This window comes from Eurytemora carolleeae, unplaced genomic scaffold, assembly GCF_000591075.1.
Source record: "Eurytemora carolleeae unplaced genomic scaffold, Eaff_2.0 scaffold534, whole genome shotgun sequence".
Taxonomy (NCBI): Eukaryota; Metazoa; Arthropoda; class Copepoda; order Calanoida; family Temoridae; genus Eurytemora; species Eurytemora carolleeae.
The window spans coordinates 13,813-37,538 of NW_019396436.1; the positions used below are offsets into that span (position 1 = coordinate 13,813).

Sequence of the window (23,726 nt, forward strand, 5' to 3'; positions counted from 1 at the left end):
TGATATTGATAGTTTAATACGATGATATATCAAATGCTGTATATAGTTGATTAATCTATATAAATAAGTTCTCGTGTTTCAACAGTCAGGGGGTTAAAGTATCCTATGTTTATATAGATATGATAGGTTTCCTTACACTGTTATAGTATATTTGCAGTTCCACTCTTACTAGATAGATCCAGGTGTCAGTAATCAATCTTTTATCCAGATAAACAATGAATAATCAATTATTTTCGTGTATTTCATTAAAGAGGATTTTTAAATTATTAAAAGGATTGATCTGAAATATAGATTTATAATTGCTGGTGACTCATTCAGTCTCGTTTACAAAATAACCTCCACTATCAAATTCGTGACTGGGGGGAATGATTCATATACATTTTCATTATTCAATTCTGCAACATCGCTTGCTTTTCTTGTATGTCCGGTCCTGCTGGAGTAGAGATATGTTCCTCTAGGTTCTTCTGTGATCTTCTCTCTTCTTGGCATCTATCATCAATACCTGTTTCAGACTCAGGAGCGTTTACGCTAAACGCTGTTTCCTGGTTCTTCTGTTTCTCAGCTCTAAGGTTGGATATCTTGATCTCGATCTTGTCAAGATCTCCCTTTATGTCAGGCCGAGGATGGTTTAAAGGTGAGAACTCAACATGCTTCAGAAACTTATCCGTCCTTTCCTCGTATTCTTGCAGAATATCAACCCTCCTGGAAAATATAAGTTCTCTTATTCAAAAAAAGCCATTAAACTAAGTACAGGGTGTCTAACGAAACTTGACAGTTGAAAGACAACTTGAAGATCATCTTTGATATAATTTGCGTCATTCATTTGTCAAAAGTACCCCTACGCCTGGCGTTTCCAAATTGTGGTCTGCATATTTTTTTTCCCTTAGAAAAACCGTTTAGATTAAGAAAATTTATGTATTCTTTAATGAAGATCAAGACGATCTGCAAGTCGTTTCTCATGTTAAGATATTCTCAACATTCCTATTTGGAAGATGGAGAATTACTTCTCAAGTATCAAGTAAGTACCAAGTAGGTTAGCACTTATACAACTAATTGATTGTTAAGAATGTTCACAGGAAGGGGGGTGGGGGGAGGTCCCCTTGATCAGTGAAATCTTTGATTTTAAAAACCCAACGAGTGATGGCTGCTAAGCCCCCTTGAAAAATAAAAGACAGGCTAGAAATTAGACATTTTAATATCTTTTGATTTATTCTGGAGAAACTGAACCACACTGTGTAACGTCACGATAGAGAAAGGCTTCTGGTAATGGAGGCCAACATTGTAACGTACAGGGTTACCCAGAAAGGATGAGACTGTAAAGACGACGACCCAAAATTCTAAAAATATGACGATTTAAAGCTTGGAATTTTGGTTTCGGCATTCAATTAATTTAATGGTTTACTATATGATTAAGCACAGAAATAAACAAGTTTTGGCCTACAAGATACCCTAGATGAAAAAAAACGGACTTAACACATTATGTAATCGTTTCTGATAAACCTGTTTATTTACCTATTCTCTAGAAGCTGAATACATTTAACATGTTCTCTAGCTAGCTCCTGAACCTCCTCTCCTTTCTCCTTGGCGGAGTTAAATATCGCCTGAAGAGATTCAACCCGTCCGTTCCTCGCGCTAATTTAACACGTGTCTTTTAACCGACTTACTTTTGGGTATTACTCTAATTCCTCTAATTCATGTTGTTTCGCTTTAAGGAGCGGAAAACCTTGATTTTATTTTTTTCTCTCGAATATGAGTTGGTCTTCTCAAAAAATTCATTTTTTAAGACTGAATTTTTTGGGCATATATTATATTTTAGGTATTGGTATAAAACTTGATAATTTTAGCTTTTGGCGGGTCATTTCGAAACCTTAAATATGCTTTTTTCATGGGATTAGACAAGGAAAATTAATTTTAACTTTATATAATAAGTTTAATCATTTTTTTCTTTAAGTAAAATTAAAAAATCTATTGGATGATAATTTTTCCGTTATCCAATATTTCCATATTTATTGATAATTGAAGATATTAAATTAATTCCTGAGAGCTCGGATCTGTTGATCTAAATCCTCCTGGACCTCAGTTCTAATCCGACTCCGTTCCTATACAAGTTTACATTTTCCAAGTCAAAACATTTCGGACCCCGACTTTATTTATTTTCAGCTGGGTTGCAGAACTACATACTCATGATTAAAATCTTAAATAAAATTAAAGTACAAGATTCATATGAATTTGAACCGGCGGTAAGTAGTTCAACTAGTTCAGCTACCTCTCAAATACATTAAATTAACTCCCTAATTACATAAATTCTCATCAGGTAAAACCCTATCAATTCAGCTAGTCTAGCTATCCCGTACAAGAACAACTCGAAATCTTTATTTGCAGTCTGGCAGTAAATTTTAGAAAACCGTAAAATCCTTAAATTCATGGTTCATAAGCTATAAAGACCTGTCGAACCTATTCCAGAAATTAAGCCTATTATTAGTTCGTGTATTTTTAAGAAAAAGATTTAAACTACATCTTAAAAAGCTAATTTTGATGCAAAACTTGAAATATTCTTTTTAAAAAACTACAAAATGTTGACCACTTACCGACTAGCCTCGCTAAAATTAAAAAAAAGAAAAGAAAAAAGATTTTCTTTTCCGTCTCAAAATACAAGTAATTGTAAAGCTACGACTCATTCAATATTAGGTTGGACATCCGGTACATTACAACTACCTTTATCTAGTCCTTTCATTAAACTCTGTGATATATCAAGACTGGAAAACTGCCTGAACTATTCTCTGAAGATCCATCTTCTCTTGTTTAAGGTTTTGAATATTTCGTTCCATTTTTCTCTTCTTCTCATTCATTCCGTCCAACTGGTTTACAAGTTTATCCACTCCTTCGTCCATCTTTAGTTTTATCTAGATCTTAAATACACATGAAGCAACAAACAATGATAAAGATTATATAATTAGTGCAATTTTATTTATCAAATTTAGTGAGCTCTACAGGTTTAAAATAGATCATTAAAGAATACTGTTGATATGAAAATACTCAAGTAAATAGTTCAATTTACATATAAGACAAATTCCAAGAATGTAGGAAAAAGCAATAATATTTGAATGGGGTTAGATTTAATCTTTCTATAAAATTTTCTATATTATTGTGTATTCTAGATTCCACTCCTCTATAATATCAAATATTTCATTATTTCTAGATCAGACTAAAGGAAAATGTTACAAAATATTGAAGTTTAAATTGATAAGCATTGAGCATAGGAGCATTTGTGACATATAATAATCTAATAACAGTTTCTTATCAATATTAATATTTGAATTCTATAAGGAAAAAGTGCGGATAAAAAGATGTAGTAAGGCAAAAGGGTTATTGAAAAGAGTTAGTGTTCAATATGAACAAACAGCTGATGAGTGGAAAATTTAAACACTTCATTAATAAGAAAAAGTGAAGTCTACTAAGAAAATATAATGTTATGTAAATGTAACATTATAAGAAGATATCTCCATGGGAGATAGTTTGAATATGTAAGGTTGGGAAACTCGATGGTTTCCGGTCAACGAGGTCGGCTGGAAGAAAGCGGAAACATTGGAAAACTTGATGTCAGGAACAGAGGTTGGATCTAAACAATCTGATACAGTTAAAGAGCTCCAGGAACAGTCTGGAGCTAAGCGTCTTAGTATAAGGAGAGCGTGAGACGGGTTGGAAGCATCTTTAGGACTCCAGGTCCTTAAGTTCACCAGATCATAGTCACATGGGAGAGCAGAGTTTATAAGTCCTAAACAACAGATAAAAGTTTAACAGAATAAAAAGAAGGGTATTCAATTTTTTTAAATCTTACCACGTTTATTCACAAGCTTTTGGTTCTTTTCTATTCCAATAAAAGATGTGAGGGGGTGTTCTAGATATCGGCTGAGCCGCAGAGCTAGAGGAGATAAAAACGGGATAGTTTCCGAGTTCTTTTCACTCTTCGGAGAAATAGGTTCCATGAGTAGAGTGTATCTATGAAGAGTTCTCCTACTGTCCAGTACTCCTTCACCCATACCACGGGCATCATCATTCATGGTTCGTTTATCCACCATTATCTCGAGCAAACCCTCTCCCCGGGAGGAAACTCCGCTAGCATGATCAATGAGTAGAGTTAGTCTACTCTCATCATCCTCAATATACACGGACTCAGTAACAGGAAAGTAGTTACCTGCAATAGGACAAAATTACATCATTAATATTAATCTTCAGAGATCTTTATGTTTTCTTGAAAACTATATTCCTTATTTAAAATTTATAGGTTGAAAAGCGCCGAGTGCAAAAAATGGGTTAAAAGTTTCATTTAACTACAAAACTTAAATATTAATCATGATAAGCTGCTTGACATTGATCAGAAATTACCTTCTAATCCCGCCTGCTCAGCGTTAACTCGTCTAACCATCCCTAACCCGGCCTGGTCTGTAAATATCAGATTCTCTTCTCCATTCTTTACGTCGGTCTCAAACCTCATGAAGAACTCCGTATCTCTAAAGTTTGGCGAGGGTCCGAAATCAAACTGGTTTTCAATATGAATAGCTTCACTAAGTGGACCAGTATCATGGTAAAGCCGGACAGTATGTAGAAAGGTTGCAATGCCTCCAACTCCGGTAACCTGCCAAAGAACTTTAAGCTCTGAGAAAATGGGTCCGGAAACTATGATTGTCTCGACTATATTGTTGAGAGAAAAAAGCTTGGTTTCTGTTGGAACCCCGTTTATCATTTCAACAGCAAACAAGTAAGCTCCACTTCTATAGAATTGTGAAGTGTAGGATGAGAAATCAAGATTTATCTGTTTACTTACTCCGTTCACCTTATTGGTTACATTATTCAGAAGTCTAGATTCTGGATCGAAGAGAAGCTTGTAGATTTGATTTTCTAGTTGAATAGCGCCGTCTGGGATAGATTTCAGGTGAAATGATCCATATTTTTCAGAATTTCTGCATTTTTTGCAATAAACCTTGGTAGGTTTCCTAGCCTCTGTACATTCTTTCACAGTATACACAGCTATAGACAGAGCCTCAAGCTCAACACCAAACCAAACATTAAAGGATTGGAAGGATAAGCTTGGTTTCCCCGTGATGTTAAAAACTGGAGATATCTGCGAGTCTACAAGATCCTGCTCCTCATTATAGACACAAAGATTTGCATTGTTAGTTTGTAGATGTCCGGCTCTATACACTGGGTGAGCTAAGGAGTTGAAGAGAACAATCTTATGCTCCTTAGCGGAAGAAATATGTAGAACGGTTTCCTCTTGCCAATTTTCTCCCTTATTTCTCCGGTTAGTATGAAGAAGAGGACGGTTCAGAATTATCTCCTGCTGTCTCTCCTGTATTAGATAATGAACTAGAACAACCTCCATCCCGTTCACGACTTCCAGTGCATTATCCAACTTCTGCTCGTAATCGTCCATAACAAAACCTTTACTAGTTCCGGTGATAGCGTCATGGTGCTGAAATAAGGCAAGAGATCTTCGAGCCGAGACAAGGTTCTTATACATGGATACAAGGGCGCTCAAAGGGAGATCAAAATCACTCCGTCTTGCCATACCCATTGCAATGCTGTAGAGAATTTCAACTCCTCTTAGTTTGGATGACACCTGTCTACTCAAAAGCTTAGTGTATGGTCTAGTAAAGTAATACCCGGACCAATAGGCAGGTCGACCTTCAGAAAAAATATCTGAGTAAACATGAAAGTCTCCGGTCAGAGTTGGAAACTCGTTCATCCTGCTCCGAACCTCAGAAAAGTAGTCTTTTAATGTTCCAAATGATATGTGTGCGTTGTATTTACCGGAGTTAATGTGTTCCATAATCTTGATATAATTAGAATACTGCTGATCAAACTCAAGCTCGTTACTGTACCTAAAATCATCTCCAAGAGGAACTAGAACCACATTATGTGGAAGCAGGCTTCCTGTTCTACCGTACTGTTCTAACAAGAGTTCAGCCCTCTCCTTCAGGTTTCCCTGGTTGATGGGTGAGTAGTGAGCTGTGAACTCGTTGTACTCTCCGTCAAGATGCCGGAAATCGAACCCGAGGCAGGTCTGGGGATTGGGCCCGCAACTATGTTTAATACTGTAGATATCATAGGGGAAGTTGTGACAAAGAGGAGCCGAGTTTCCGTCCTTCTCCCAGGATTGTTTCCACAAGAAATCTCCGTTCTGATGACGAGCCAACCATTCCTTCCACGCATAGTGTATTCTCATTATCACCATGTTATTTATCTCAGATTTAGCAAGGAGGTGAGGGAAAGCTCCACCGTGTCCGAAGCTATCTACTGACCAGCTGGAACTAGGAACTACTCCTAGCTCTCTTCTCATGAACTCATGACCTTCAACCAACTGATCAACCATGGAGAAGAAATCAACATTAGCCTCGTCTGTCATCACCCAACCTCCGGTAGTAATCTCCAACCTGCCAGAGTCCAGAAGGACACGGAGTTTGTTCCTGGCCTCTGTATCAGCCCCTTCCCACCACATAAACATGTAGCTAGCCTCGGACCAGATAAAGGTCATGTTCTTGTGCTCAGTCAGCTTGTTGACGATATTTGTCAGGATTGATTTAGTGGAGAGAGCAAAGTATCCTTCAACTGTCTTTAACCAACCAGGATCATTATGGGAGTGCGGCATAACTATGACCCTGGAAATATTACAAAAAAGTTAAGAATGATTAAAGATTGAAAATTGACATTTTTTTGAGAACGTCTATCCTAAATTAATGTAAAAAATGAACTTCAAAAGGGCGGATTGAAATAGATTTTTAAAAAAACAATAAAAAAATCATTACCTTAAGGGCAGGTGAGCCCACATAGATTTTCTCCGAACATACCGATCCTCATATTCGTTTCCCCAGAACTCTCTTCTCGACATCCAGGACGGAGTTAGATCCAGGGTTGGGAAAACATTACTGGTTTCTATATCCGCGGGGTAGCTCCGTAAGCTAGGACAAGTCTCCTGCTTCTGTGGAGATTGGGTCGAGGTTTCAGTATTCGGAATAATTTCATCCCCTCTCTGAAGCTGTGCTCCGTACATCAGGATAAACAAAACACAAACTAGAAGTTTAACTTTAAAAATTCAATTCTTTGTGAAATAAGAATCAATCACAGACCACTGTGAAGTTTAAGATCATCTTAATAACTATCAATAAACTTCAATTTAAGTCTTTCAATATCTAAAGTGTAAAATTTTGGCAATGGCATTTCCAGAAATATAACTTGGACAAATCTTAAAGTTTCATTTTAAATAAATGCTAATGTATAAAGTAAAATTGTTTTATTTTAAAGTTTGAAAACTAGAAATAATTGTGAAATTAGAATTAATCTTATTAGCTATAAAAAAAACTTGAGTTAATTCTTTATCGAGTCTTTCAATAAATATTCGGAAAAACTCGGCAATAACTTTTCAAGAAACATCAATTACACAAATCTTTTTTCAAAATGTTAATATAGAAAATAAAATTGTTTTATTTTTAAGTATGAAACTTTCCTAAAGATACAAGTATTAACAGCAACAATTTTCTTGGAATCACAGACATTTTAATAATAGATATTTTTAAATATTATCACAGTTAAACTATGTTTGTCAGGTTTGAAGTGGCTCCCGGCCACCCATCCAGGTTCACATTGCTCCTAGTTCTCCGTACTCAGCTCCTTGCTGGAGAACCTAAAAGCTTCTATCTGTCATTCTATCTGCAATAAATAATCTGCAGAAATATTCTCAGAGTTTGGTCAAACGTATAAACCTGTCTTTATCCAGGAAATCTTTGTAAACTTGTTTCAGAATGAATTTATGAGGTAAAGAATCTAGGTGGTCTGGGAGTAAGGACGAATGACAGGGATCTATCTCCAGGTACACTTCTCCACCCATGGGCAGAACCTGTCCGGCAACCTTAAGGATGGAAAGAATTACATCTAAACCTTCTGCTCCTCCATCCAGAGCTCTCAGGTCTTCGTATAAACTGATCTCAGGCTCCAGGTTCCTCATATCTTTCCTCAGTACATAGGGAGGGTTGGAGACAACAAGGTCGAATTTCTCCTCTATTACTGTTTCATCATCCACTCTCATCTCAACAACGTTCAATCTAAACACATTTACAATTATTCTGTGTTCATGTTCAAGTTTTTAATCCAGAAAATTTAACGACAAACCGTTCACAAAAACAGGAATATAATTTACGAGTCAATATTATTGTGAACAAAGGTGTCAAGTTCTCTTATCAGGCTTCTTATTCTTATTTCTCCAACAAGAAACTAACTTTTAACAAGAACTGAAGTAAAACCCGAGAAGAAGCCCTTTATATTCTATAATATATTTCTTAAAGACAAAAAAGAAATTATGACAATAAAAAAGTTAATAATTCTCCACCTACTATCAAGTCCAAGATTTACCGCATTTTCCCTGGTCAGCTCGGCCGCTAAACGCGAACGTTCTAAATATTAATCTAATTAAAGAACTGAATACGACTTAAACAAACTTAAACCGTTCTTAAAGTCTTTGTCTTAGTTCAAACCATAGGAAAGCAACAATATGACGGATAAGGAAAAATAATCAGATGTAATGATTCATTTAATATTGATGTAGATCCGAATCCTTGATGTTTTTCTTTTATTTTACATTGGTTATTTGCTTAACCGTGATTAAAAATCAAAAAAATAGGAGGGTTTACCAATCTCTCGTTAGTCAATACAGATTTGTACTTAGACCTCAAGAACCCACCAGAAAAAAAATGATGTTGGAAGGGGGAGGTGGCAATAATTTTGCGTATGATGAATTTAGAGATTGATTTTTCAGCTTAAAAACGACCTAATTGTAAAAAATCCACCAATATGATTTTGTTAGTCTAGAGGATATCGACTTAAGTGTAAATATTATTTCATTACTGTTGCAATACGTTTGCGTTCGAGCGTGAAACAATGTGTGTAATTTAACATTACTTTCACTCTTTGGCCCTATAATAATTTACGGGCTTACATGCACTGCATGAGATATCCAGAAAAGCACTTGAAGATGATAATATATTCTTCTCCTGAACCTTTAATAATTTAACACATTAGGTTTAATACTAAGGAACCAAACAAATGATTGATAAAATAAATTATATAATTAAAAAATGTTAGGCTGGCATATTGAAAATTTGATCACTAGTATGCAGAACCTGACGGTAGAAAAGCGAGACAAGAATTAGTGTGTAAAGATACGAACCTAGAGCAGTGACTGTAAGATTGTTTCTCTCCTTGAGCAATGATAAGCAGATGTTTCCACTACCTGGTCCTATTTCAAGGATCCTAAACAGTCGGTCATAGTATTATGTGAAAGGATTCTGCGAAAATGATTGAGCTGAAAAAAATTCAATTATTTATTCAGAAAAATTATTTATGAGAAACAACCAATCTAATCTATAAAATACTTTGCTCGTATATCTCTTTGTTTCTAATAGACGTCAAAACGAATGAACCGATCGGGTTCAATTTTTTTGTGGCAATTAATATGACCGGTTAATAAACGGTCAAATAAAAAATATCAACATTTATTATTTTTGAAAATGAAACTATTTAACCAGATTTATTTAAAGACTTAAAGATCAATAGCTAAAAGTTGAATTTGTTTGGACTAGAATTTACATATTCAGCTAAACAAAAAAGGATAAGATAAATAAGAGAAACGATCAAATTAAACATGAGGGAGGAGAAATATTTACCTGATATTCTCTTTCTTTGGAAGATTATCCAGAACTATATCAACCAACTGCTCCGTCTCCGTCCTAGGTATGAAGACAGGAGGCCGAACTTTGAGACAGATCTGGCGAAAGTCCCATGTTCCAGCAATATACTGAACAGGTACTCTCGCTAACCGGCAGCTGATCAAACGGTTTAGTTCGACAAGTTCTCCACTTTGTAGCAATCTGTCCTGGTGGTTCAAATATCCCTTAGGATTAGTTTCTCCAAGTACCTGGCTTAACAGGAACTTGCTGGAAACATCAGATTCCGGAATATTTGATTTTTCAAATTTATCTCGAGTCCGTTCGAGAGCGTTACAAATGGACACGGTTTGACTTATTGTAAATATACTACGACTACAACTACGAAGTTTATTGTTAACTATTAAGAGTCCTTGGCGATAGAATCCCATTTTGAATCTATTTGATTAGTGTAGATTAGTCTAGGTATGAGAGCAATCTGATGATCTCGAATAGATCGAACCTTCTTCTCCTCTTTATACAGAACCTCTTGTCTCACAACAGGATCTATATCAATGAATTCCAGTTTCTCGGAGAGTCGGGGTCGAGCTTTCATACGAATATGTCCGGATACAACAGACTTGCAGATAACTACCATGCGATCTGCTTTAGCTTTCTTCGCGTAGCATATAGAGGTGGCAGCTAGATTTAGTATAGGTGAGGTGTACATCTTTCCATTTAGTTCATCATCTGTAAAATAGTTAATTAAGAGTATATTCTAGAACTTTTAAATAATTAATATTTTCTTAGATCTATTCATCACGTGTTGATTAATATGAATGCCCACTAACTGGAGAAAATAAACATGCCGTGAAATGCAAAATGATTGGGACAACTTTTTGGCCGAATAAAACAAATTTTCAGACATATTTACATTAGTATTAATTAGTTTAAATTATAATAACTTAAACATAGGGTATAAAACAGATAGCATAAATTAGAAGAAAGTAAATTATCAGATCTGGTACAGTACGAGATCCTGATCAGTAAGATCATTAAATAATATTTTAGATTAAGATCTATTCTCGAAGACGACCCTGTAGGGTTTAGGGTTCCTGAGCACTGCAGTTCCACCTTCGAACTGTGTTCCCAGATCTCCGTCGTCTCCTTCAACCATGACTAGCTGGTAAGAGGAGAGGATATTGGAGAGAATAAGGAACAGTTCCATATCCGCCAGTTTCATCCCAGGACAAATTCTTGTTCCCAAACCATAGGGCATAAACCCTTCCTTGTTCTCAATCAGTTTTCCGTTTTCTAGAAAGTGTTCAGGATAGAACTTCTCTGGGTGTTTCCAGAACTCGGTACTCTGGTGGCAGGATGTAAAGTTGGCCATGATCAGGGTGTTGGCAGGAAGATGATATCCCTGCAAGGTTGCGTCACAAACAGTCTTATGCATCAGTCCTGTCGGAGCGATATCTGCAAACCGTTGAACTTCCTTCACCATTGACATCGTGTAGGGAAGCTGGTCAGATTTATCCCAAGTCACGTCGACCCCACGCCCACAAACCCGATCCAGCTCCTCCTGGACCTTCTCTTGAACCTCTGGATGACAGGACAAGATCCTCAGCGACCATCTCAGCATCACGGACACGGACTCCGAGCCTATAACAAAGATTTCTCTTATCATTGCCGCCAAACCTTGCTCGGTAAAGTTATCCTCGCCCTTATTAACCTTCTCCAGGTATAGATCCTGTAAGTCTCCTGTCCTGTTTCCCCGATATTCCTGCCTGTGTTCCCGGATCCATTTCTCACTAATTTCATGGAACCTGTTCCTGTAGTAACGACCTTTTTCAATTTTCGTGATAGATTCCGGTAGAATTTTAGTCAGGATCGGTAGGAAAGAGAATATTGCTGCTCGAGACATGAACTGTGTGATCTTATCCACACATTCATAAACAGTTTGAAACTCTTGTTGCTGAGCGTGCAACCTCCTTCCGCAGCATAGGTTCCAAAGGATGTTAATGATGCACACGTTCAGCTTGTAGCTGACAGCGATAGGTTCTGAGAGCTTCTTGGTGAGATCCAACTTGAGGTCAGTCACCTCGTCCATCATAATATCCTGGAAACCTTGACTGCCTGATCTAGAAATATTCTCAAGATAATCAATCAGAAAGTTTCTCTGACTGCTCCAGTGCTTCCCTTCTGTAGTTGTAATCCCCGTCTTTCCTTTCTGAAAGAAGGTTCCACTAAAGTTTCCAGGTCTACCGGAGAACTCAGGACGTTCAAACGCCTCCTTGATTGTTTTCCATCCGTTAAGTACAACTACAGGGGTGCTGCCGATGAAGACGGAAAAAACATCTCCATGACGTTCCTGAAGCTTAGAGAAGGACTTGCTAAGATTCCTCACATCAAGGTAAGGCAGGGAACCCAGGAACGCTAAGCAGGGAGGTCCGGGAGGAAAGTCACGAGGTCGGATAGAAGCCTGTAAATAATTTATAGAATAAATGAAGTGAAGACTATGAAGAAAGCCATCAGCATTTAATAGAAGGATCTTATGATTAAACCATAAAAGAGAGAAAGAGAGATAATTATAGGGAGGGGGGCAATAACTTCGCACGTGAATTTATATTGTTTGTTAAAGGTTATTTACCTTTATGCAATAAATGATAAATATGACCAATAGTGAACTCACCACCAGCCATATCATTTTCTGAAATATAATTGAGTTAATTTCGTGTTCGATTCCTGTAAATACACTCTTTCTCTACACTCCGAAAGCTACTAAAGATAAATATATATCTAAAAAGAAGTATATTACTGACTAATCTGAACGAGACGGCACTTAAGAAATTTCTCCTACCACCAATTTACAAAGAACTTTATATGATTCCAAACAGATGCAATGATTATGACTAATTCTAATTTCTAACTGTCAGTGGAGGTCAACAGTGACACGCTTTCAGATTTGGCACAACGTAATTTCTCTTAGAATAGAAATTTGCTGACAGTCAGACGAGTCAGACTCGTTCCGCCGAACAATTCTCTGAGAACGGGGACGCGCTCTGAAACTATTTATGAGGAAAGCTATCAATGAATCACCATAAAAAGTCGTCCTTCCATGTGTATCTTTTCGACCTACGCATATATCGGCTATACTCCCCTTCTGGTAATGTAACATCGTCCATACGCAACATCCCCCCTACTGAGCTTCTGACCTACTGCAATATCGGACCTATGCCAGCTGTTTTTTTTTCATCATTTGAGGGTTAGGTTGGGTTAAGACAATTTCTGGGCCAAGCGCCGCGGCTAGGATAGGCTACATAGGGCCGGGCGCTGCGGCCACAAGTCCATAGCAACTGTAAAACCACGTGCTAGTAGGTCGGATTCGGCCTAGGTCAGAAGTGGAGTATAGCGGTTTTAGGTCGAAAAATATCCGATATTGCAGTAGATCGAAATGGCCGATTAAACTAACGTTCAATTGCAGATTATTCACAGCTGTTCACTAACCCGTTACCCGTTTTTATTCCATTTGAACGTCTTCGCACAGAAAAAAAATTTAACTATTTAAATGATCTAATTTGTAATAGGCGGCATTATCATAATAGTAAAATTTGTTCACTTTGATCATGCATGTAAGTAGATAAATCTCTGCAGTCGCAGCACTGTTGCAAGGAATATGAACTAATTCTAACGTCTGTCCGCAGCCAGGGGTGGACTAAACCATTCTCAGTGGGGAGACCCCTATTTGCGCACGTAAGCTGACAGAAAAAATATTTCGGGCCCCCCATTAAAATAGAACAAAAGCATATTTCTTATTTGTTTTTAAAAAACCATAAGGTTACAGACTTCATTTTTCTCACTTTGTCTGTGAACTCAAGTTCTCCAACTTTCTATCTATAAACTTTATTTCTCCTACTTTCTATTTGTAAACTCCTGTTTTCCCACTATCTATTAAACTAGTTAAACCCAGTCTTTCAATCTGTAAACTCTAGTTCGTTTACTTTCTATATGTAAAATCTAATTTTATAAACGATGCACTTTGGAGGACAATTTTTTTTCCCGCTAGACGTTTCTTCCTGAAACGTCGAGAGCAGACACCTAGCGGCCAAAAATCGTCTTTTGAAGTCTACACCCCCTTTAATTTTTCGCCACAACTCCCTTTTAATACGATCAAGGATATACATGATAAATCTTAATATTTCATGAAGTAAAAAATAATAATTATTTAAATCCCGACACTACAGGGCAACCTAATTAAAATCATAATCAAATTTAATACAGTAGTTCGTCTGGTTTTTATCATTTTTAGCACAACTTTAACTAGAATGTAAGTATATTATAATAATAATTCAAATTCATATTACAATAAATTATATATTGTGTCAAATGTTCAGAGGTAAAAAATTGATCGAAAATAACCAACACAGCGTAATTTTTCAAAACTTTTTTTTAAGGGGAAACATTGGCCAAAAATGTAAAATCAACAAGCGTCCATAATTCATGACAAAATTTAATTTTATCTGGATCTATTTTGGTTCTTCTCCCATCATCCAGCCCCTGACTGCCCAACGAAGCTTGTTATGACTGGTTTCTCCAGGAAGGTTTAGTTTATCCCAAACCTTCTTATACTCCTGGTGCAGGTTCACAGGATCAGTTCTACCTCTCCGTCCTATACAAGTAAGAGGTTAAAGAAGGATAACTTAAACTTTGGGGTATATATTTTTAAGAGTTAACACCCCCCCGGAGATGCTTTGGGAAGATAATTTGAAATAGGAAATCAGAAGGCAAGTTCTTACATCATTTCCCAAAAAATCATTTATTTCACCCTAAAAATAATCTTAATTCCCAATTCAGCGAATAAAAATCGGTTTCCCAAAATGGGAAGGGGAGGGATTATTTTGAGAAAATATACACCCCTGCAAACTCTGAAAAAATATTATTTCAAAAGATTTGTAAATAGTTAAACATGAGAAAAAATTAATTGATAAAAACGTTTTTGTCTTAAAAATTAAGTTTAATCAATTCTCAAAGACTGAAATATCAATTGTCTTTAAATTATTAAGATAAAATTAAAATTTTACTGTTCGAACAATGTTTTCATTTTTATTATTATCAAGTTTAGAATTTATTTTCCTCATCCTAAATAATTCCTGAAATAACAAAATTTAAAAAAAGATTAAAAAAGAAACATTTATTTTCTATAAATAATGTCATTTTTTGTCTGGCTACATTTATTCAATAGACGTCAAAACGGCTGAACCGATTGGAGGGTCCAATTTTTTTGTGGCAACTCATATGACACAAGGAAAGATTTATGGACAGAAAAAAATTTTAAAAGTAGACCCAGAAAAAATATCAACATTTATTTTCAGACAGAAAAATCCTAGAAAATTTTATAACTATTAAAAATTGCCACTTAAAGAGCAACATTCAAGTTCGCAAAATTTGTAAGAAAAGGGAGCGCAACGCGCCTTAAAAGCCTTGCATTAAGGTAAAAAGAATATGTATATCTTTAAAAAGTTGGGATAGAAAAGTGTAATATTAAAAAGACGACCTTTCAAGAAACATGTATTTGCGTGACGTGACAATTCCCTATTCCATTCTACAACTTCTCCGTGTCCAAAACACCCCTGAATAAGTACCTGTTGGACCCTGAAGACCTTGAGTTGACCTGCACCTGATAACTCCTGAACCAGGACGCTCCAGGAGGGACGCCGCAAGAGGAAGAGATTTCTCGGAGTTAAATCTTGGGATGAGAACGTCTACGTATAGACTTGATTCTTCTGCTCTAACTCCGGATAAATTACTCGAACTAGACGTGGTTTGGCGGGAGAACTCGGAACTGGAGGATGTTAGTCTTGATGATTCTTCTGTCATTGAAAGTTTAGTTTTTATCTCCGTTAACTCACTTCGTCTTCTCTTCTTCCTTGTTCTCGTCTCTCCATCTTGACTTTTAATTCTAATCTCCTCTCCATCTTGACCTTTCGTCTTAATTTCTTCATTTCTAAGATTAAAAAAATCTTATTTAGAAATTAGAAAGCTGACTTGTTAGATCCAAGGTAAGAATGATGGCAATAAATTCATTTGCTAAAACCCACGGAATTTTAAAATAATTAAAGCATTTGTAAAAAATCTTCTCAAAAAAACTTTCCCCAAATATAATAGAGATACTGGGATTTTCTAAGAGACTTGAACTTGTCTTTATGGAAAAACATTTAAAATAAAAATAAAAAAACCATGTCAATGTAGATAATAGATTTATCCCATTTTATATTCTAATTTAAAAAACTGAACATTAAGAAAATTAAAAAGTCCTTTGATTACGTAAAATATCTTTTGACGAGCATTGTACAGTGTACAGGGTGTAAAGATCTTATAAAAAGGGTGTAATGATTGAACCTACCTAGGTTTAGATCTGCTACAAGGTTCTAAATTCTCTAAGTTCTCTAATTTATTGTCCAATAATTTCTTCTTTTCCTCGTACTTCATTAACCGACGGAGGTCGGCTACGAACGTCTTTAATTTTTCCTCCGGTATATTCTTATATCCCAGATCCGTCAAATGTTTCTTAATATCCTCGTCAGAAAACTTCACAACCATTTTCTCTGAAATTATAAACATTTAAGATTACACTAGGATACCGTATCTATCTCCATATTAAAACACCAAGGTTTAAAATACTTGTATCTGAGAGAGCCGGGAGAATATCTTTAAAACTTGAGGTTCCATCCAGCAGATGGTTTGTTAAAAGAATCCATACTAGATAATCCACGAGCCCGGGCCTCATCGTCATCCTCCATATTCTTAAACGCCATTCCACCTGATGGGGCTTTGGGACTCGACACTTTCTTCACTGATAACGAATAATTTTGTTAAAATAAATCCTAGATTTAGTTTATAAAGCTCTGATTATTAATACATGTTCTAAATATTCCTTCCTTTGCTAATAATTTTTTAATAAAAAATGCCTTATATTTTGTAATTTTACGATAAAGGGTCAACCTATTTTATTTTCTAATAAAAAATTCAGAAATAACATCTTCATTTAACTTTATTGTGGGTGGACCACATCAAAACCAATTTTTTATCTAAAAATAGTTTTCCTTTCACCTTTATCTCCCCCCCCCCCTAGGAGTATCTGTCCCCTTAAACTACTCCTCAGCTAGTAACTGTTGGTATTCCTCCCTTGATATAAGATTATTAGAAAAATTAAAAAAAAACCTTTGTCTCCGGGTTCTTGCTCCGACTTGGCAGGCCAGGTTGGGAACATACTTGGATCAATAGGACGCGGATCCTCGCGAAAGTATTCAGCACGCATCGCGCTCTCACAAGAAGCGCGATTTTTAGGATCGTATGTGAGCAGACTTTTCAGTAAACTTAATCCCTTCTCCGACAACATTTTCTCAGGGAACTAAAATGATATCATTATAATTTTAACCTTTAATAAATCGTTAAATATATATACAAACCTTATCACGAAGATGGGAGATTGGATGATCAACAAACTTCATTTTCTGCACACCAGGGAGCTCCTTGTAACCGGGCCAAACTTTCTCACTTGGAGTTCCCAACAGCTGAATAAATACATTGTTTATATCTAAGCACTACAGACTAAGATAATCCACCTCTCTTCAGCTGGACCAGGCGTACAAGAGAAGTGGTTGAACCACGACTACGTCGTTCAACTACTGCTCACATATTAATTATATCTGGTCCCAACAAATCTTAATTTGATCGAATTGAGAATCAAACCAGTCCGAACTAAACATTATTTCATTAAATTTTGACACTAAAGCTTTTTCATAAGGGCTAAATTTAGATCGGTCTCAGACTTTTCAGTCCTCGAACTAATTATAAAAAAAAATTATAAAGGGGGGCCGCCACGAAACGTATTACTCTCCGGAAATTTTAAACAGTGTTTAAACATATAACATGTCAATATGTGGGAAGATGACCCATAATATAACTGCCAGCTACTAACACGCCGGTCAGAATGCTCGAATATTTTTTTTTTGATCTCAGTAATGAATTCCTCGTGCCAAATTACCTATAAATCGACATAAAACATGTAGAAAATGTACTAAGCTGACCCATAATGTAATGGTTGGCTACTAGCGCGCCGGTCAGAACGCTCCAATGTCTATTTTGACCTCGGAAATGAATTCCTTGTCCCAATTTAGCTATAGTTTGATATATCTCATGTAACTGTTATTCTAACTTAGGCCAAACTTAGCACACAAGTATTCAAAGATATTTTCTTTTATTGCGCGCGCGCGGACATTTAAGCCTTTGGAGGTGAATTTTTTAGCATATTTGTTTCAAGAGTGTCAGGAAAACTTTTCAAGTGCAATTTATGATGTTAACATTGATTTACTGTCAAAAAGCGAGCGCGCGCACTTTTGCTCAGATTCCTTCAAAACCAAAAAATGCATATAATATACATAATTCTGAGTTAGCATGCAAAAAATCAGCTTCTTACGACAATTCTAAATTATGTTTAAACACTGTTTAAAATTTCCGTAGAGTAATACGTTTCGTGGCGGCCCCCCTTTATTTTTATGTTGAAATACATTATTATTTTTATTGTTTTTTTTTTTTACTTTCTCGATAATTTACTTTCCCGAAAAATGATTCTCCCCCCTTCCCCCCTCCACAAAAAAGCTACAATTTGAAAGTAATAAGATTAAAATGAAGCCAAAAAAAACTTATTATAAAGGATATGAAGTATCCAAATATCACGAGAAAACATGAAAAAGTATCAAAATTACCTTAAATATTCTGTTCAGTTCGTCAACTTCAGATTTACCGGGAAACAGAGGTTCCATTAATAAGAGCTCCCCAAAAATGCAACCGATAGACCAAACATCGATGAAGGTTGAGTACTCCTTGATTCCTAGAAGTAGTTCAGGAGCTCGGTACCACAGGGTCACCACAACAGACGTGTACGCCTTGAGCGGAGAACCGTACTCACGGGCCAAACCGAAATCCCCGACTTTCAGGATTCCATTGTGGCTGAGGAGCAGGTTGGAAGCTTTAAGATCTCTGTGTAGGATCCAGTTATCGTGAAGATGGTTAATGGCTCGCAGCAGCTGAATCATTAAACATTTAATCTCTCCACACAGAAACACCTGATTCTTTTTTCTCATCGTCTCCATCAAACCCTTTAGATCATGATGCACAAAGTCCATAACTATAAATATCTGATCCATGTTGGAGCCGACCACTATTTCTCTCACCGTTACAACATTAGGATGCTGGGATATGAGCAGGGTGTTAATTTCTCTCAAAGATGTAATTGGAAAACCTTCCTTCTCTCGTTCCATCTTCAATCTTTTCAGAGCTACGATCTCTTGGGTTCGTTTGTCCCGAGCTCTGTATACAACCCCATAGGTTCCCTCCTCGATCCTGTTCAAACATTTGAACTCGGCCACACTTCGGCAACCGTGAACACTTGGTAGGAAGGGGGGAAGTTCGTCTTTCAACGGAACTGGACTCAATGGAGGAGACTCAAGATGCTGACTACCAGACGGAGAATGAGATCTAGAACCACCAGAATCATTTTTCCTTCTCGGGCTTCTGTCGGAGTCATTCCCACTGACTTCCTTAAGTGGAGTTGGGGACCTTGAGGGGGTTCGATCAGGTGATTGTTCCGCCCACTTTCCACCAATAGGAGGACTCTTCTCTTCAATCTGCATTTTCTCCAGCTCCTCTTTCTCCTCCTCTTCAGGTGCCTCCTCGACTTTTTTGCTCGCAACAACTTCCATTTTCTTCTCGTCCTCTTCATCCTCGACTTCTCCTTCGTCGGAAGACTCCTCGTGCTCCGGAGTTTCCTCCGACTTCTGAGATCCTGTTGTATCATCAGAACCAGCCTCGCTCTCAGATTCATCTCCGCTCTCCTCTTCACTTTCATCACTTCCATCCTCGTCATCCTGGGAGACAGAACAAAAAGTTACTAAGAATGTATTCGACTAAAAAATGTTGTGAAACGTGTTATATATTTATGGTTTCATGAACAAAAATGAAGAAAAGGATCGAACAAATGAAGCAAGTTAAACGAGAGAAAAGAGAAGAAAAACATAAAATTTCTTTAACTGTTCGGATACTGTCTGTTTACTTCATCTAATTCTAATGACCTTTTTAAATTACATCATCATAAAAAGATATCAGCTTGAAGCAAAGTATGTATTAAAAGAAAACCATAAAGGCCAAGTACGAAAAGATTGGTATTTAATATCTAGAAAATATTAAGGACTCCTAACAAGAGTATTACGTCTTCCTTTGGCAAAAAATAAACGGTAATGAAAGCCAAAAAAGGAAGGAAATAAAGTTTTTTATGTGTATTAGTCTAAAAACCTAGTACCTCAGCCTCTTGTTCACTTCCACTTCCCTTAACTGCTTCATCTCCTTCACTTTCCTGACCAGATTCTTCTGTGCTCTCGCTCTTCTTCCTTCTCTTCTTTTTACGGTCTCTACTTCGAGATCGGGAATTCCTAGCAGCCTTCTTTCTTTTTAATACCGCAGTTAATCTTTTCATTTCCTAATAATAATAATAATAGTGTTAACTTGTTAAGGGTTTATACTAAGTTCGTATTTTCCGGACAAAATTATTCTGTGTATTTAGTGACTTAAAATTGATAGAATACAAATAGCTAGATAAAAATAGTTATGTTGAAAATTAAGTAACCAAGAATCTCTGTAAAAATAAGAAGTTTTGTTCAGCAACAATACTAAGGATTCATAAGCCTTGTACTGCAGATGAAGGGACCCAAAGCGCTATAAATTTTATTTATAATATTAAGAGCTTTATACCTTCTCTAATTCTTTTGTTTTCTTCCTCGCTTCAACCTCTTTCCTACTTTCCTCCATATATTTATTAGACCGGATAATTCTGTTCATTCTATCTTCATGTTCTATTCTTCTATCCCGCTCCTCTGCAGTCTCATCCGTCCTCTCCCTGTCATACCTAGTTCTCTCCCCATCCCTGGAGTAGCTCCTGTGCTGACCACCACGGTCGTATCGCTCTCTACTGATCTTATGCCGGAGATCACCTCCGTGATCGTCTGATCTGTCCCTTCTAATATCTCTATCTCGTATTCTGTGTCTGTCTCTATCAACTCTTCTGTCTCGATCGTTGCGTTCACTTTTCTTTCGTTCTCTGTGCTGTCTTTTGTCAATATCTCTTCTGTCGTTGTTTTTCCAATCTTTACTTTTCTTGCTTTTCTTATGTTTGTGTTTAGATTGCCCTGCTGGCTGTGGAGGACGAATATTAGGACCTTCACCCTCACTCTCACCCTCAGACAGGGATATAGTCTCCTCCTCGTCCGACATATTATATCTAAAAAACAACATTGTCAGTGTTAAAAGTTTCACGGTTTGCAAGCGAAATGTCCGAATCCTACAATATGAAACAGATCTCAGTAATTCCAAGGAGAACCAAAAATCTGTAGTTTATACTTCTGAACATTACGCATTATTGGTTTTGTTGTATCTATGTACTTATTAGGCTATTAACTCTCTAAAGAACAGCCAATCAACTCAAAATGTCGCAAATAACCGGTGCAATGCCTTTTTAACCTTACTTGTTTTTGTCTCAAACTTTCTCCAGTTCTTAAATAATACAAGTTCATCTTCTGCAGAGCTTTAATCGCAAATATTTTATCAAATTGTAGTTGCTACAGGTAATTGTGTCGATTTATTAAATTTATTAAATTTATTAAAAATGCATAAATCAGAATGTACATATTGTTGATATATGTATATACAGTTCATTTTTGGTGATATGTACTTTTTAAACAATAAATAGATTTGAATAATTATAATACTTGGTAATTTCCTAATATTAGCTTTTTACACCCCCAACCCCCTCCTCCCCTCCCCCACCTATCAATTTTGTACATGAATCTCATCTATAACATATGAATAAAATAGGTCATGTGGCCGAAGCGCCAGTCCTATCCAAGCCGCAGCGCTCGGCCCCCTAGCCTATCCTAGCCGCAACGCTCGGCCCAGAAATTGTCTTAATCTAACCAAACCTAAAATAATAATAAATAGATAATATTTTTGCTGAAAAATGAAAAATAGGTGGTCATGTACAAAACTGATAAGCGGGGGGAGGGGCTAAAAATCGTATAATAATTTTGCGTGAGGTATATCTGGCGGTCATACTAGCGTCCCCCAAAGTTGGTCAACAACACGACCACCGTTCGTACATTATTAGGGAACTTATAGGCTCAGAATTATATCAACGCAACGACCCAACCCTTGCCTTCTTCAATGCAAGACCTAGGCCCAGATATTTGAACATGGAACATTATAAATATTTTTATATAAAGGCAATGATTCGCATGTTTCAGATATAAACCATCCATTTGGCACCCTTCCAGCAAATATATTTACAAACAATGTCTTGCTTAAAATTAAATAACCTCTAATTCGATCAATATTTGACAAACTTTCAAGTAATCATTAATACTAAATACATATCTTTGAGTTAAAAAATTGTCACTTGTGTTCAAAACGTTACACACTATACACACAGTACAAAGTAAAAAACATAAACTTCTCTCTACGCGGCAATAGTTGTATCCTAGAAACTTGCAGACAATCCAATACAAGTAAATCCTCACGAAGGCTGACAGCAACCTTGACATTTGACAGTGTTTAGTGTTAAGATGAAGAATGATCCTAATTCTTCAGGCCTTCTCTCTCCCGAGGAAACTGCATTGGTTTCTGCTTTGATCGGATCACGGTGTCAATCAATGGCGACAACCGTTGCCCAGGTGGGACGCATTACAATCTAACAATTATTCCAAATTCCATCATCATAGAACATTTTAAATAAATGAATTAGTTGCCAATTTCATCGTTTACTTCATTGTGTGTTAAAGTTAATAATGTTTTTTTTTTGGGACTAAAAAGAAATATTAAGAAGAATATATCGGTTCGTAAAATTGAATAAGGTTTATATAAATTTTTTCTTGCAGAAAATGTTAGGTTTTTTGAGTATTATGGGTTTATTTTGGCATTGAAGCTTGGAGATAGTCTAATATGATATGGGACGCTCTGTATTACATAATATTTGCCAAGATGTTTGATCGTTTTTATAATAGTAAATTAGTCTTCGAGCAGGCCTATTAAGTCACATGCAAATTTAATTAAAATTAAAAATTAACATGCAAGTTTAGTTCACGTCACATAGTCTTTAGTCGTTTAGTAGACAATCATCTTTACAAGTGTAGTTTGGTAAATTTGAGTAAACTCTTGCAATTGGTTTATAGTTTATGGTTTGTTTTCAGTATTAAAATATTATGCCTTTTAGATTTATCAAATTGTACAAAAAATCTGATAATTTTATGTTTTTATGTTGTCAAATATTAGGTCTTTTAGATTTATCAAATTGTACAAAAAATCTGATAATTTTATGTTTTTATGTTGTCAAATATTGGTTAATTCACATTGAGAACTAAATCTAACGTGTACATTCAAGAAAAATAAATGCAAAAGCAAAAACAAGCTTGGTTCGTAGGTTATTTAGCTCTGTGTGCATAAAGAAATATATGCTAAAAGCCATTCAAGTTTCTCCCATAGTCAGATTTCAAAACATCTATAAATTATCTTACAATCATGATGAACAGATTTGGTAATTCGTTTTGCACATTCTGGGTGTGGCTATTTTCTACAAAATTGAACCATAATTGTTAAATTATGGCCTTTTCAGGCTAAAAATATTTAAAATAAATTTTTTCTTTGCCTCTCATTCAAAAACCCATTAAGATATATGCTGATCGAAATGGTGAATTTGTTTATCATGACTTCAAGATAATTTACAAACGTTTTGAAATTCTAGCACTAAAGCTGACAATGAAGAAGAAAAATTGTCAGATTTTTTGTACAATTTGATAAATCTAAAAGACCTAATATTTGAGAAGCGTTTTAATTCCGTTCTATTAATCGTATAAATCTAATAGGTAATGTGGCCGAAGCGCCAGTCCTATCCAAGCCGCAGCCTTACATCATTTCCCAAAAAAATCA

General features: G+C 36.1%; 8 protein-coding genes across 8 annotated transcripts in view; 1 reads left to right on the forward strand and 7 right to left on the reverse strand.

The window, feature by feature from the left end:
* Window positions 1-222: 222 nt before the first annotated feature.
* LOC111703293 (uncharacterized) lies at window positions 223-2,906 on the reverse strand. The gene is made up of 4 exons (XM_023475189.1): window positions 2,769-2,906; window positions 2,038-2,099; window positions 1,513-1,632; window positions 223-702 (listed from the first exon to the last, which is right to left on the reverse strand). The coding sequence occupies exons 1-4, from the start codon at window positions 2,889-2,891 to the stop codon at window positions 390-392; spliced, it is 618 nt and encodes a 205-aa protein (XP_023330957.1). The 5' UTR covers window positions 2,892-2,906; the 3' UTR covers window positions 223-389.
* Window positions 2,907-2,950: 44 nt separating this feature from the next.
* On the reverse strand, window positions 2,951-7,602 carry LOC111703288 (alpha-mannosidase 2). The gene is made up of 5 exons (XM_023475183.1): window positions 7,505-7,602; window positions 6,807-7,071; window positions 4,387-6,659; window positions 3,839-4,195; window positions 2,951-3,775 (listed from the first exon to the last, which is right to left on the reverse strand). The coding sequence occupies exons 1-5, from the start codon at window positions 7,551-7,553 to the stop codon at window positions 3,471-3,473; spliced, it is 3,249 nt and encodes a 1,082-aa protein (XP_023330951.1). The 5' UTR covers window positions 7,554-7,602; the 3' UTR covers window positions 2,951-3,470.
* Window positions 7,603-7,706: 104 nt separating this feature from the next.
* Window positions 7,707-10,172, reverse strand: LOC111703291 (hemK methyltransferase family member 1). The gene is made up of 4 exons (XM_023475187.1): window positions 9,717-10,172; window positions 9,221-9,303; window positions 8,384-8,447; window positions 7,707-8,099 (listed from the first exon to the last, which is right to left on the reverse strand). Exons 1-4 carry the CDS (start codon window positions 10,145-10,147, stop codon window positions 7,736-7,738), a joined length of 942 nt encoding a protein of 313 aa, XP_023330955.1. The 5' UTR covers window positions 10,148-10,172; the 3' UTR covers window positions 7,707-7,735.
* LOC111703294 (39S ribosomal protein L33, mitochondrial-like) lies at window positions 10,093-10,450 on the reverse strand. Its single transcript, XM_023475190.1, has one exon. The coding sequence runs from the start codon at window positions 10,423-10,425 to the stop codon at window positions 10,120-10,122; it is 306 nt and encodes a 101-aa protein (XP_023330958.1). The 5' UTR covers window positions 10,426-10,450; the 3' UTR covers window positions 10,093-10,119.
* On the reverse strand, window positions 10,445-12,688 carry LOC111703290 (cytochrome P450 2C8). Its single transcript, XM_023475186.1, has 2 exons — window positions 12,346-12,688; window positions 10,445-12,177 (listed from the first exon to the last, which is right to left on the reverse strand). Exons 1-2 carry the CDS (start codon window positions 12,400-12,402, stop codon window positions 10,768-10,770), a joined length of 1,467 nt encoding a protein of 488 aa, XP_023330954.1. The 5' UTR covers window positions 12,403-12,688; the 3' UTR covers window positions 10,445-10,767.
* A 1,322-nt stretch (window positions 12,689-14,010) lies between these two features.
* LOC111703292 (hydrolethalus syndrome protein 1 homolog) lies at window positions 14,011-16,332 on the reverse strand. Its single transcript, XM_023475188.1, has 3 exons — window positions 16,099-16,332; window positions 15,338-15,699; window positions 14,011-14,364 (listed from the first exon to the last, which is right to left on the reverse strand). The coding sequence occupies exons 1-3, from the start codon at window positions 16,314-16,316 to the stop codon at window positions 14,222-14,224; spliced, it is 723 nt and encodes a 240-aa protein (XP_023330956.1). The 5' UTR covers window positions 16,317-16,332; the 3' UTR covers window positions 14,011-14,221.
* LOC111703289 (cyclin-dependent kinase 11B) lies at window positions 16,300-21,050 on the reverse strand. The gene is made up of 6 exons (XM_023475185.1): window positions 20,505-21,050; window positions 20,056-20,232; window positions 18,464-19,624; window positions 17,165-17,269; window positions 16,917-17,106; window positions 16,300-16,548 (listed from the first exon to the last, which is right to left on the reverse strand). The coding sequence occupies exons 1-6, from the start codon at window positions 21,042-21,044 to the stop codon at window positions 16,406-16,408; spliced, it is 2,316 nt and encodes a 771-aa protein (XP_023330953.1). The 5' UTR covers window positions 21,045-21,050; the 3' UTR covers window positions 16,300-16,405.
* Window positions 21,051-22,274: 1,224 nt separating this feature from the next.
* LOC111703295 (neural Wiskott-Aldrich syndrome protein) overlaps window positions 22,275-23,726 on the forward strand; it is a 3,708-nt gene continuing 2,256 nt past the window's right edge. The window contains exon 1 of the mRNA XM_023475191.1: window positions 22,275-22,474. Within this exon, the coding sequence (XP_023330959.1) occupies window positions 22,367-22,474 (108 nt within the window). The 5' untranslated portion in view covers window positions 22,275-22,366. The remainder of the gene's footprint in view (window positions 22,475-23,726) is intronic.